This window comes from Oncorhynchus gorbuscha, linkage group LG14, assembly GCF_021184085.1.
Source record: "Oncorhynchus gorbuscha isolate QuinsamMale2020 ecotype Even-year linkage group LG14, OgorEven_v1.0, whole genome shotgun sequence".
In the NCBI taxonomy this organism is placed as follows: Eukaryota; Metazoa; Chordata; class Actinopteri; order Salmoniformes; family Salmonidae; genus Oncorhynchus; species Oncorhynchus gorbuscha.
This window is the reverse complement of record NC_060186.1, coordinates 32,382,623-32,396,875: the sequence shown is the minus strand read 5'-3', so window position 1 is coordinate 32,396,875 and position 14,253 is coordinate 32,382,623. Positions and strand designations below refer to the sequence as shown.

Sequence of the window (14,253 nt, the reverse complement as noted above, 5' to 3'; positions counted from 1 at the left end):
TCCTTGTTTATCTATGATATCTAAAATGGCTGCTGTTACTAAACCCCCTCACCCGGAGCAGATCCAGCCGGCATGTTAGCCACATAGGGGCTGTGGAGAAACTGAGGCCAGTGGTCGTTGACATCCGCAACCAGGACAGACACCTGTACAGAGCTGGACAGCTGCTGTGTGGGGTGTGTGTCCCTGGCCACCACAGTCAGTCTGTAGATTGCCACCGCCTCCCTGTCCAGCACGCCAGTGGTCAACAGCTCCCCAGACGTGTCCTCAATAGAGAAGGGTCCATCGGCACTCTCTATGGAGTACCTGGAATATAGGTAACCATCACATTACAGCAGTGAATCAAACAGGATCTGACCATATATTCTTTCTCAACTCCAGTGATGAGGATCCACAGGACTTCAGTCAAGGGAACTGTACCTTATTTGTCCATTGACACCTTCATCCGCATCATAGGCTGTGACCATGGCAAACACTGTGCCTGCAGGGCTATCCTCATAGACAATGGTGGTGTAGACCTCCTCACTAAACACTGGCTGGTTGTCATTCATATCGTCCACTACAACATGGACTGTCACAGTCCCTGTCAGAGGCGGCAAACCTGAAGAGAACAAACAAAAGAACAATATCAACGGCAACAAAAAGATAAATAGCCTGCAGGTATTATGCTTTATTACTTGCTATAAGCATGTATGATTTTTTATTTGATTATTATTTGATTATTTTGTGATGTCTCGACAAACATAAAATAACATCTTATTCCATATTCATTACTGCTCAGAGATAGCTTAGCTAAATCCTACATCACACACAAATCACTGCAGCCGGATTTCACAATGTGATATACAGTGTACAATTTAGGTACAGCTCTCATGTGTATACATTATACTTGTAAAGCAGAAAAAACTGAGTTCTGATATTTCTTAAAGGAACAACATGTTTTTGTCATACGGAAGCAGAGATCCTGATCACCTGAGTCGACAGCCATGATGTCTAACTTGTAGAGAGATGTCACCTCCCTGTCCAGGCTCTGTAGTATGTGAAAGGTGCCGTTTGGCGACAGAGAGAAGAGACCCTCCCAGTCTCTATCTATGAAGTACCTCATCTGGCTGTTCACCCCTAGATCATCATCCCTAGCTGACACCTGGTCACATTTGGGGAGGGAGGGGGGGGGTTAAGATTACTGAAAGGCAACAGGTATAATATATTACTAATGTATTACTTGTATTGTATTCAACTCATGATACTACTGTATGTCATGTCCTACTGTATGTCATGTGGCAATTGTTTAACAGACTCAAAATGGCTAATAATAACTCAATCATCATTATGAGATTACACTAAATGACAAATCTTACAATGCATTATGGCCGCATCAAAATTATATTGGTAACATTATGTGATTGATGTTATGACAGGAGACAATCATAGCCTCTCGTGACAGACATATCGAGGAGCTGGCCAATGCATGATGGAAGATTTGGTTCTGTGTTCTGAGATGAGCTGCCACATCATCTGTTTGTTCATATGAAGCTGGAGGGTAGTTCAGTCAGATTACTCCAGGTCCTAACCAAGTCCTTATTATAATGACTTACCTAACTAAATAAGGGTTTAATAATAAACCAATAACCCTACCACAGCAGTTACCTGGTGGGTGAGCTGAGACGGGTCTCTGCCGTTCTCCAACACATGGAGCGTCAGTGTGTCTGGAGAGAACAGCGGGCTGCAGTCATTGACATCTAGGACAGTGATGTTGACCACAGCAGTGGCTGACCTGGGCATGCTGCCCTGGTCCATGGCTGTGATGGCTAGCAGGTGAAAGGAGTCTCTCTCTCTGTCCAGCCTGTCTATCAGGGAGATGACACCTCGGACTGAGTCCACCAGGAACGGACTCCCCTGAGACAGCTGATAGCGCACCTGTCCATTTAGAGTTTAGAGTTCTTATTGGTCATGTTTGCAAAAACAGACAGACCTTTCAGAACATTAAAAACAAATACATGACCAGAAGTATGTGGACACCTGCTGGTCGAGCATCTCATTCCAAAATCATAGGCATTAATATGGAGTTGATCCGCCCCCTATACAATAGCCTCCACTCTTCTGGGAAGGCTTTCCACTAGAAGTTGGAACATTGTTGCGGGGACTTGCTTCTGTTCAGCCACAAGAGCATTAGTAAGGTCAGGAACTGATGACGGGTGATTAGTCCTGGCTCGCAGTCAGCGTTCCAATTCATCCCAAAGGTGTTCAATGTGGTTGAGGTCAGGGCTCTGTGCAGGCCAGTCAAGTTATTCCACACCGATCTCGACAAAGCATTTCTGTACGGACCTCGCGTTGTGCATGGGGGCATTGGCATGCTGAAACTGGAAAGGGCCTTCCCAAACTGTTTCCACAAAGTTGGAAGCACAGAATCTCCCTTCACTGGAGCCAAGAGGCCTAGACTGGAACCATGAAAAACAGCCCCAGACCATTATTCCTCCTCCACCAAACTTTACAGTTGGCACTATGCATTCGGGCAGGTAGTGTACTACTGGCATCCGCCAAACACAGATTCATCTGTCGGACTGCAAGATGGTGAAGCTTGATTCATCAATCCAGAGAATGTGTTTCCACTGCTAGAGTCTAATAGTGGTGAGCTTTACACCGCTACAGGTTGGCTTTGCACATGGTGATCTTAGGCTTGTGTGCGGCTGCTCGACCATGGAAACCCATTTCATGAAGCTCCCGACGAACAGTTCCTGTGCTGACGTTGCTTCCAGAGACAGTTTGGAACTGAAGACAGACGATTTTCAGGCTCTACGCGCTTCAGCACTCTGCGGTCCCGTTCTGTGAGCTTGTGTGGCCTACTACTTTGCGGCTTCCACTTGCCAATAGCAGCACTTACGAATTGACTTGTTGGAAAGGTGGTATCCTATGACGGTGTCATGGTGATAGTCTCTGAGGCCATTCGTTATTTTCAAAAACAATTATACCCCCTTTCTCTCCCCAATTTCATGATTACAATCTTGTCTCACCTCTGCAACATGACCCACCAAGCAGCGCTTCTAAACACCCGCTTTCTTAATTTAGAAGCACCAATGTGTCAATGGAAACACTGTTCAACTGATGACCAAAGTCAGCCTGCAGGCGCCCGGCCTGCCACAAGGAGTCGATCGAGCACGATGAGCCAAGTAAAGCCCTCCCGGCCAAACCCCTATGGGACTCCTGGTCACGGTCGGCAATGAGACAGCCTGGGATCGAACCCCAGGCTGTAGTGACGCCGCAACACTTCAATGCAGTGCCTTAGTCCACTGCGCCACTCGGGAGGCTTCAGTGAGGCCATTCTACTGCCAATGTTTGTCTATGGAGATTGCAGGGCTGTGTGCTTGATTTCATACACTTGTCAGCAACAGGTGTTGCTGAAAGAGCCAAATCCACTAATTTGAAGGGGTGTCCACATACTTTTGTATATATAGTGTACATTAAATGTAATCCCAATATCTCGTCTGACCCTGGGACAGCTCGTTGCTGCACCTGTCCATTAGACCTATTGTCTTTCTTGTGACCCTGAGACAGCTCATTGTACCACACCTGTCCATTATAGCCAATGTCCCCATCCAGAGCACGGAGCTGCAACAGGCTGCTTCCTCTGGGGGTATCCTCTCGGACTGCCAGGCTGTAGTAGTTGTGTGGGAACTCTGGGTTGTGATCGTTGATGTCCTCTACATGCACTGCTAGGTTCATAGAGGAGGCCAGCGGAGGAGAGCCTCTGTCTGTGGCTGTCACAGTGACAGTCAGCGTATCCAACTGAATTTACATGACATTTACATTTCAGTCATTTAGCAGATCATTACGTTAAAGGGGAAGTTTACTATTTTACTATATAATGTCAGATGGTTGGTTTACTTTAAATAGCCAGTTTAACCACAGCTAACTTTAACTAGCAAAACATCTGTGGGAGTGATAGGGGCATGGGGCACACAGGTGACAAGTAACATCAAACCAAGTAATTGCGTTGATTTTAGTAGGTTTCAGTGGCTGACCCTATCACTTCCATAGATTTTTAGCTAGTGATGGCTAAAGTTAACTGAAGTTTGTAATGCATTTTTAAAGAACCATGGATTACGGTTTCTCCTGACCCATAAACAATTTTCGGGGTGAGGAAAATATAAAGTGAGTTCAGTTTATTAGCAGATATTCTAAAAGAGGTAAGGTACTGGGGTCTAGTCTAGTGGTCGTGTTGACAACCCTGTACTATGCATGGCCTCTAGCAGTGGGGATTTGATCCCCAGGTCTACCACTTGTATGTCCTCTATCTGTCTCAGATGTATCACATCCCCTATCCCAATAAATAGATTCTAAATAGAAAGAAACCTACTTAAGTAGGTAACACTACCACATAATAATGATCAATGAAAGTGAAACCATGCCACTATCAGCAAAATCAGTGCTAGAAAGAAAAAAATGTAAAAGTAGTCAATTTACCTGCTCTCTGTCCAGAGGCTGCTGCAGGTACAGACGACCATTAGTACTGTTGATACTGAACACGCTGACTGACGTGTCCTCCAGGGTGTAGACGACGTCCCCGTTGGATCCTGAGTCCACATCCACTGCCTGTATCACCATGACAACAGCCTGGAGAGCAGTGTCTTCTGGGATGGTGACACTACCGGCTGACGTGAAAGACGGCATGTTGTCGTTTATATCGTCTACATTGACGACAACACGTGCTGTGGCAGTCAGGCGTCTAGAAATGGACAGAGCACGATCGCTAGCCTGGACTGTCAGACGGTAGTCTGAGCTGCTCTCTCTGTCTAACTCTATGTTTAGGCAGAGAGCACCGTCTGGATTGACCGAGAATGTAGTGTCGCCATCTTCGCCTGTCACTTCTATGTCCACCTCTCCGTTCATACCTGACAGACAACATCAAGGAGGATTATTCAATACTAAGGATAGGATATCTGAAAGAAACATCATCTATAATATCAGGTAGTCTACCAATAAAATGGATGGATGGATAACTATCATAATTTGAATACAAATGTGTAAAGTACAGTGTATTCGCAAAGTATTCAGACCCCATCTTCAGACTTTTTTTCCCACATTTTGTTACATTAGACTTATTCTAAAATATATATATTTTTAAATAATCTTCATCAATCTACACACAATAATCCATAATGACAAAGCCAAAACAGGTTTTTAGAAATTTTTGCAAAGGTATTAAAAAACAACATAACATTTACACAAGTATTCAGACCCTTCACTCAGTACTTTGTTGAAGCACCTTTGGCAGCGAGTACAGCCTCAAGGCTTCTAGGGTATGACACTTCAAGCTTGACACACCGATATTTGGGGAGTTTATCCCATTTTTCTCTGCAGATCTTCTCAAGCTCTGTCAGGTTGGATGGGGAGCGTCACAGCACAGCTATTTTCAGGTCTCTCCAGAGATGTTTGATCGGGTTCAAGTCCGGGCTCTGGCTGGGGATAATTTGTCCCAAATCCACTCCTGCGTTGTCTTTGCTGTGTGCCTAGGGTCGTTGCCCTGTTTGAAGGGTCACCGTCCAACAGGACGTTCATAGTTCTATCGATCTTGACTAGTTTCCCAGTCCCTGCCCCTGAAAAACATCCCCACAGCATGATGCTGCAACCACCATGCTTCACCGTAGGTATGGTGCCAGGTTTCCTCCAGACGTGACGATTGGCATTCAGGCCAAAGAGTTCAATCTCGGTTTCATCAGACCAGAGAATCTTGTTTCTCATGGTCGGAGAGTCCTTTAGGTGCCTTTTGCCAAACTCCAAACGTCAGATTTAGGAAGATTCTTGATGGGTTCCAAACTTCTTCTATTTAGAATGACGGAGGCCACTGTGTTCTTGGGGACCTTCAATGCTACAGAAATGTAGCATTGAAGGGACCTTATATAGACCGGTGTGTGCCTTTCCAAAATATGTCAAATCAATTGAATTTTCCACAGGTGGAGTCCAAGGATGATCAATGGAAACAGGATGCACCTGAGCTCAAATGAGTCTCAGCAAAGTGTCTGAATACTTATGGAAATAAGTTTTTTTAATTTTTTTTTATACATTTACAAAAATTTCTAAAATCTTGTTTTTTCTTTTGTCATTATTGTGTGTAGATTGAGGATTTATTTGTATTTAATCCATTTTAGAATAAGGCTGTAACGTAACAAAATGTGGAAAAAGTCAAGGGGTCTGAATACTTTCCAAATGCACTGTATGTTGTGTGTGATCTGCCTTTAGACTATGATTGTCTGGCATCTTTGTATTGCATATAGACACTGCAAACCACTTACTCTCACATAGAGGCTAAGAGGAAGTGAAGAAGAGTTCAAATAAAATGAACCTAAAGTGTCTTGTTAAAACGTCCTTCTGTAGCTCAGTTGGTAGAGCATGGCGCTTGTAACGCCAGGATAGTGGGTTCGATCCCCGGGACCACCCATACGTAGAATGTATGCACACATGACTGTAAGTCGCTTTGGATAAAAGCGTCTGCTAAATGGCATATATTATTATTATATTATATAAGGGAATAGCCCCATGAAATGGACAAAAATTAAAGGGAACTTATTGGCACTGTACGAAACATATACACGATGTACAATACCACTCAAATGGACGTTGTTTAACCTCTTCAACCTATGGGGGCGCTATGTCATTATTGGATTAAAAAACGTGCCTGTTTTAAGCGCAATATTTTGTCACGAAAAGATGCTCGACTATGCATATAATTGGCAGCTTTGGAAAGAAAACACTCTGACGTTGTCAAAACTGCAAAGATATTATCAGTGAGTGCCACAGAACTCATGCTACAGGCAAAACCAAGATGAAACCTCAAACAGGAAATTAGCAGAATTTTTGAGGCTCTGTTTCCCATCGTCTCCTTATATGGCTGTGAATGTGCCATGAATGAACCTAAGCTCTCTGCCGTTCGTCCAAGATGTCTGCAGCATTGTGACATATTTGTAGGCATATCATTGGAAGATTGACCATAAGAGACTACATTTACCAGGGGTCCGCCCGGTGTCCTGTGTCGAAATTATTGCGTAATCTCTAGGTCCATGTGCGTTCCATTTCTTCAGAAGAGAAAGTCAACTGCCACGATGGATTTATCGTCGATAGATATGTGAAAAACACCTTGAGGATTGATTCTAAACATTGGTTTGCCATGCTTCTGTCGATATTATGGAGTTAATTTGGAAAAAAGTAATGACTTCATTTTCTTTTTTTTTCTTACCCAAACTTGATGGAGAAAACGGAGCGATTTGGCAACACAAATAATATTTTTGTAAAAACTGAACATTTGCAATCTAACTGAGAGTCTCCTCATTGAATAATAATAATAATAATATATGCCATTTAGCAGACGCTTTTATCCAAAGCGACTTACAGTCATGTGTGCATACATTCTACGTATGGGTTGAAAACATCTGAAGTTCTTCAAAGGTAAATGATTTTATTTGAATGTTTTTCCGGTTTTTGTGAAAATGTTGCTTGCTGAATGTCAGGCATAATACTATGCTAGGCTATCAATAGTGTTACACAAATGCTTGTTTTGCAATGGTTGAGAAGCATATTTTTGAAAATCTGAGATGACAGTGTTGTTAACAAAAGGCTAAGCTTGAGATCAAATAGATTTATTTCATTTCATTTGCGATTTTCATGAATAGTTAACGTTGCGTTATGCTAATGAGCTTGCGGATAGATTTACACAATCCTGGATACAGGTTTCTTTCGTAGCTAAACGTGACGCAGAAAACGGAGCGATTTGTCAACACAAATAATATTTTTGTAAAAACTGAACATTTGCAATCTAACTGAGTCTCCTCATTTAAAACATCTGAAGTTCTTCAAAGGTAAATGATTTTATTTGAATGTTTTTCCGGTTTTTGTGAAAATGTTGCTTGCTGAATGTCAGGCATAATACTATGCTAGGCTATCAATAGTGTTACACAAATGCTTGTTTTGCAATGGTTGAGAAGCATATTTTTGAAAATCTGAGATGACAGTGTTGTTAACAAAAATCGAAGCTTGAGAGCTAGCATATTGATTTCATTTCATTTGAGATTTTCATGAACAGTTAACGTTGCGTTATGGTAATGAGCTTGAGGCTGTATTCATGATCCCGGATCCGGGATGGCTCGTCGCAACAGGTTAATTCAAAACTTATTGCAAATGACATATGGCAAATGCCAAGTGTCACACAGCAAAAATCAAATAGATGGCGAGCACACTCCACAGTAAATTTTCATATTGTAAATGCACATCAAGTCAAGACCCAAGGGTCAAATTTTGAAAATTTGAAATTGTTTTCAAAAACATATCACCCCCTTAAAGAAGTGCTTTCTGGACCGTTTTTTGAAATTCTTTCAATTTTTGGGGGGTCAATTATACATGTATTAGAACTGTATGAACATACTTCTGTCATATTTTGTCATTAAATTTTTTAAACATTTTATTGTCATCGGACAGAAACGTTGGGGTCCGTCTCTGTGGGCCGAGGCGGTTTCAATGCACCGAGTCTTGCGACTCTGGGACATTTCTAAATGTCGTCATTTTCGTGATGGTCAAAATGAATTGAAGCTATTGCAAATGTACGAGGCCGTTTCTCGGTCTGAGAACCTTTTAGAGCCACATAACTCACCGTGCACTATTGACTTGAACTCTAGAACAGGTTTCTAAAGTTTCAGAGCTCTAGGTCTGACGGTTCTTTGATAGTTCAAACTATTGCAGGTACTGTGTAGCTGTAAGCCCCACACTGTGTCACTCCATCCTTGCTGTGTGTGTGAGTTTGTCTTCAAAATCTGATGGGAGAAATGACTGATTTACAGTTCATGAGGGTTGCCTAATCACACACATGAAGTTTTGGAAAGATCTGAACTTTTTAACTCTTCGAAACAGCCCCTATGACCCCAATTTAAGGCACTTCCTGAAAGTGAATAAATATCCTCCTTGGCATAGCCTCTTATAGAATATTGAGTTTTAAGTCTTTACATTAAGAACTGACTGATTTACAGAGGGTTGAATGAGTGTGTGTGATTTTTTTTAAATCACAGAAATCTCGCAGAGCTCCGACACCCACCTTAACAGATTCGTCTGAACATGCTGCAACTGGATCTGTAACTTTTTTGGGGGGAAAACACATTTCTTTGAGCATAACCAATTGTACATTTTACGATTTCTCATAAATTACAATAGATAAATGGCTGGTACTTTTTTCCTGACACTGTAGGTTCAAGTACTTTAATGTGAAGTGGTCAAATTAGTGCTCTATTTTCATTCTTGACCTTTAATCCCAGAAAAATGGCCTTAACTCAAAAAGCGTTGAGACCTTGACGCCATCTTTTTCGGGGCTGACAGCCCATTAGTCCAAACCTATGCTCACTAAGTTTCGTCTTCGAAGTCTTTTCTGTTTAGGAGAAATGGCCATGTCGTGATTGGTGATGTTTTGTACATTTGCAATAAGATTCCATTCGCCATCTGGTGGAATTTACCAGGACAGCGGAAAAATGACCAAAATTTGAACATTTTATAAAATGGAAACCGAATGTCAGAGAGACTTTGTTCGATGACTTCCCGGAAGATCTGGCCCCGGTGCACGGCCAGCCGCCATTGGCTTATTTTACAAACATTCGGACATCTAGTAATGGACCGTACATTTGCAATATAGCGTTTCTCATTGATCATTCAGCAAATGCCAAAATGTGCCCTTCATGTATGGAAGGGATTACACATATAGTAAAATATGTAACCATACTAAAAGAAGCTGTACACAGACAACACAGGTCACAGAGAAAGCAGTGGAACTACACCAGGAATTCAATCCACTGGACAAGTAATCCCACCAACATCTTGGATAGTGCATCATTCTGCTTCTCAATCATTTATCTCATTGGATCAATTAACGTTCACTGGATAAAACAGAACTCAACTGGACAAGACTGAACATAATTCTCTTGGACAAACTCCAGGACCAGCATCACCATTTCCTTCTAACTGGTCAGTGTCTCTATTTCACAATAAAAATGAGGCTGGTCTTTGTTCAATTGGGACTATTCACGTTTTGTTTGGATCTTTGGATCCTGGGGTTGGTTGAATAAAAATGCATCCTCTAGGATCAGTCCATCCGGTACTGGAAGCGCATTCCTCAAACTCAACTACTCTATTGTTCCCTCAAATTCTGTCTCGAGATTAGGAATGGATCTAAAATTATATCAATTTGTATTTGTCACATGATGTGAATACAACAGGTGTAGACCAGAACGGCTTACTTACAAGTCCTTAATTAACCAACAATGCAGTTAAGATATTTTTTGGGAAATAGCAAATAATTAAGGAGCAACAATAAAATAACAGTAGCGAGGCTATAAACAGGGGGTACCAGTACAGAGGGAATGTGTGGGGACACCGGTTAGTTGAGGTAATTGAGGTAATATGTACATGTAGGTAGAGGTAAATTGACAATGCATGGGTACTAAACAGAGAGTGGCAGCAGTGTAAAAATGGGGTGGTGGGGACAATGCAAATAGCCTGAGTAGCCATTTGATTAACTGTTCAGGGGGTAGAAGCTGTTAAGAAGCCTTTTGGACCTAGACTTGGCGCTCCGGGACCGCTTGCCGTGCGGGACCAAGGATAACAGTCTATGGCTAGGGTGGCTGGAGTCCTTGGAAATGTTTAGGGTCTTCCTCTGACACCGCCTGGTATAGATGTCCTGGATGGCTGGAAGCTTGGCATCTGATGTACTGAACAGTACACACTACCCTCTGTAGTGTATTGCGGTCGGAGGCCGAGAATGTACCATACCAGGCAGTGATGTAACCAGTGCTCTCGATGATGCAGCTGTAGAACTTTTGGAGGATCTGAGGACCCATGCCAAATCTTTTCAGTCCCCTGAGGGGGAATAGGCATTGTCGTTCCCTCTTCACAACTGTCTTGGTGTGCTTGGACCATGATAGGTAGTTGATGATGTGGACACCAAGGAACTTGAAGCTCTCAACCTGCTCCACTACAGCCTCGTCGATGAGAATAGGGGCGTGCTCGGTTCTCCTTTTCCTGTAGTCCACAATCATCTCCTTTGTCTTGATCACATTGAGGAAAGGTTGTTGTCCTGGCACCACACTGCCAGGTCTCTGACCTCATCCCTACAGACTGTCTCATCATTGTCAGTGATCAGGCTTACCATTGCTGTGTCGTCTGTAAATTTAATGATGGTGTTGGAGTCGTGCTTGGCCTTGCAGTCATGGGTGAATAGGGAGTACAGGAGGGGTCTGAGCACGCACCCCTTAGGGGCCCCTGAGTTGAGGATCAGCGTGGCAGATGTGTTGTTACCTACCAATCCGGTTGCAAAGTCGGAAGTTTACATACACCTTGGCCAAATACATTTAAAATCAGTTTTCACAATTCCTGACATTTAATCCTAATAAAAACTCACTGTCTTAGGTCAGTTAGGATCACCACTTTATTTTAAGAATGTGAAATGTCAGAATAATAGTTTCCTATTATGTAGGTCACGTTTCCTGTGTGGGTCTGACTTTGCCACCAAGATATTCTCCTCGCCGGAGTATTTTGACTTCCAGTCATGGTTCTCAGCAGAGTTGTGGATATGACTGACCTGAACAGTGCAGCTGAGGCATGTATATATTGTTTGATCTGTTTGTTAAAACATGAATAACAGAACAATTACTTACCTAATACTTTCCTAGTAAATACCAGCTATCAATGGGTACTTACCAATGTCGAAGGACCAGAAAGTAACTACTATCTGTTAACAGTACAGATACATAATTCCTAGACTTTTATTGTATAATTACCATTGCCAGGGCCCTGACCAACATATACAGTGTATTCCAGACACCTGGACATTCTCCACATTTTGTTACATTAGATATGTTATTTATGTAATCCATTTGAGAATAAGACTGAGTCTACACACAATAACCCATAATGACAAAGTGAAAACAGGTTTAATTTATTTGAGCTAATTTAAAAAAAATACAAAACATATATACCTTTATTACATAAGTATTCAGACCCTTTGCTATGAGACTTGAAATTGACCACAGGTGTCACGTTCGCTGGAATAATTACCAGACCAAGCTGCAGCGCGATATGGTTTCCACATATTATTTATTAGAAACATACAAAGAACAAAACGTAACTAAGAGGTGTAACTTACACTAGCTCAAAACAATATCCCATAAAACACAGGTGGGAAAAAATGCTACTTAAATATGATCCCCAATCAGAGACAATGATAGCCAGCTGCCTCCAATTGGGAATCATACCAAACACCAACATAGAAAAACTCAACTAGAACCCCACATAGAAAATAATAACTAGAAAACCCCCCAGTCACTCCCTGACCTACTCTACCATAGAAAATAAGGGCTCTCTATGGTCAGGACGTGACAGTACCCCCCCCCTCCCCCCAAAGGTGCGGACTCTGGCCGCAAAACCTGAAACCAAAAGGGAGGGTTGGTGGGGGGGGGGGGTGTCTAGTGTCGGCTCTGGTGTGGGGCAAATTACCCACTCATCCCGCCAGCATCGGGGTCGGCTCTGGTGCGGGCCGAAGAACCCGCTTATCCAGCCATGGACCCAGGCTGAACATTGTGCTTGGACCTAGATGCAGAGGAAGGGTCCTGCCTTGGAGCTGGACTGGACGCCGTGCTCGGGCTGGGCATCGGCGCAGAAGAAGGCTCCTGCCCTGGAGCCGGAGGTGCCAGACCGGGGAGCGTCGCCGGAAGCGCCGGACCGGGGAGCATCGCCGGAAACGCCGGACCAGGGACCGTCGTCGGACCGGGGAGGCGCACTGGAGGCCTAGTGCGTGGAGCCGGCACAGGACGTACCGGACTGAAGAGGTGCACTGGAGGCCTGATGCGTTGAACCGGCACAGGTGGTACCGGCCTGCTGTTGGACTTCAGGGCGAGTGCGTGGAGCAGGCACAGGACGTACCGGACTGGTGAGGTGCCCTGGAGGCCTGGTGTGTGGGGCTGGCACAGGTCGTACTGGGCTGTGGAGGTATACTGGAGACCTGGTGCATATAGCCGGCATCAATGGTACCGGTTAGATGACACACCTCGCCCGGCAAGTGTGAGGAGCTGGCACAGGTCGTACTGGGCAGTGAAGACGCACTGGAGACCTACTGCGTATAGCCGGCATCAATTGTACCGGACCTTTTACACACTGGGCTGTGAAGGTGTACTGGAGACTTGGTGCGTAGAGCTGGCACAGATGGTGCTTTTCAACGCGCCTGCACTGCAGCATACTCCTTTCCACAACCTCTCTCCGGTATCTCTCATTACCTTCTTCTATCGACTCCCACACAGGCTCTGGCTCACTTCCCGGTTCCGCTGAACCAGCCCATGTGCCTCCCCCACAAAAATTGGGCTGTCTTTTGGGCTTTCTCTTTGGCCGTGAACCCCGGCGTCGTCGCTGTCCTCCCTTCTCTCCCGTCGTCTGTTTCCACAGCAGGCTTTCGTGTCTTGCCAAGGCTTCCTACCAAGTCCAGGATATTCTCTCCTCGATCTTTTCCAAAGATCAGGATGCCATCTCCTCCCGGGCATGCTGCTTGGTCCTGTTGTGATGGGATATTTTGTCACGTTCGCTGGAATAATTATCGGAACAAGCTGTAGCGCGATATGGTTTCCACATATTATTTATTAGGAACGCACAAAACAACAAAAAAAGAACGAAACAAACAAAATACATTAACTCAAAACAATATCCCATATAACACAGGTGGAAACAATGCTACTTAAAAATGATCCCCGATTAGAGACAACGATAGCCAGCTGCCTCCAATTGGGAATCATACCAAACACCAACATAGAAAATAATAACTAGAAAACCCCCCCAGTCATGCCCTGACCTACTCTACCATATAAAATAAGGGCTCTCTATGGTCAGGACGTAACATTAGGTGCATCCTGTTTCCATTGATCATCCTTGAGATGTTTCTGCAACTTGGAGTCCACCTGCGGTAAATTCAATTGATTGAACATATTTTGGAAGATCTGGTGAAGGGTACCAAAACATTTCTGCAGCATTGAAGGTCCCCAAGAACACAGTGGCCTCCATCATTCTTAAACTTGGAAGTTTGGAACAACCAAGAATCTTCCTAGAACAGGCCCCCAGGCCAAACGGGGCAATTGGGGGAGAAAGGCCTTAGTGAGAGAGGTGACCAAGTATCTGAAGGTCACTCTGATAGAGCTCCAGTGTTGCTCTGTGGAGATGGGAGAACCTCCCAGAAGGACAACCATCTCT

At 43.8% G+C, this 14,253-nt stretch overlaps 1 protein-coding gene across 1 annotated transcript in view; it reads right to left on the bottom strand.

Moving 5' to 3' along the window:
* The window catches only part of LOC123994797 (protocadherin Fat 4-like), a 30,197-nt gene that overhangs the window by 7,807 nt on the left and 8,137 nt on the right, over positions 1-14,253 (bottom strand). Inside the window, exons 4-9 of the mRNA XM_046297789.1 lie at positions 4,459-4,886; positions 3,565-3,780; positions 1,645-1,914; positions 970-1,141; positions 418-598; positions 53-303 (exon numbers count right to left, since the gene is read on the bottom strand). Of these exons, the coding sequence (XP_046153745.1) occupies positions 53-303; positions 418-598; positions 970-1,141; positions 1,645-1,914; positions 3,565-3,780; positions 4,459-4,886 (1,518 nt within the window). The remainder of the gene's footprint in view (positions 1-52; positions 304-417; positions 599-969; positions 1,142-1,644; positions 1,915-3,564; positions 3,781-4,458; positions 4,887-14,253) is intronic.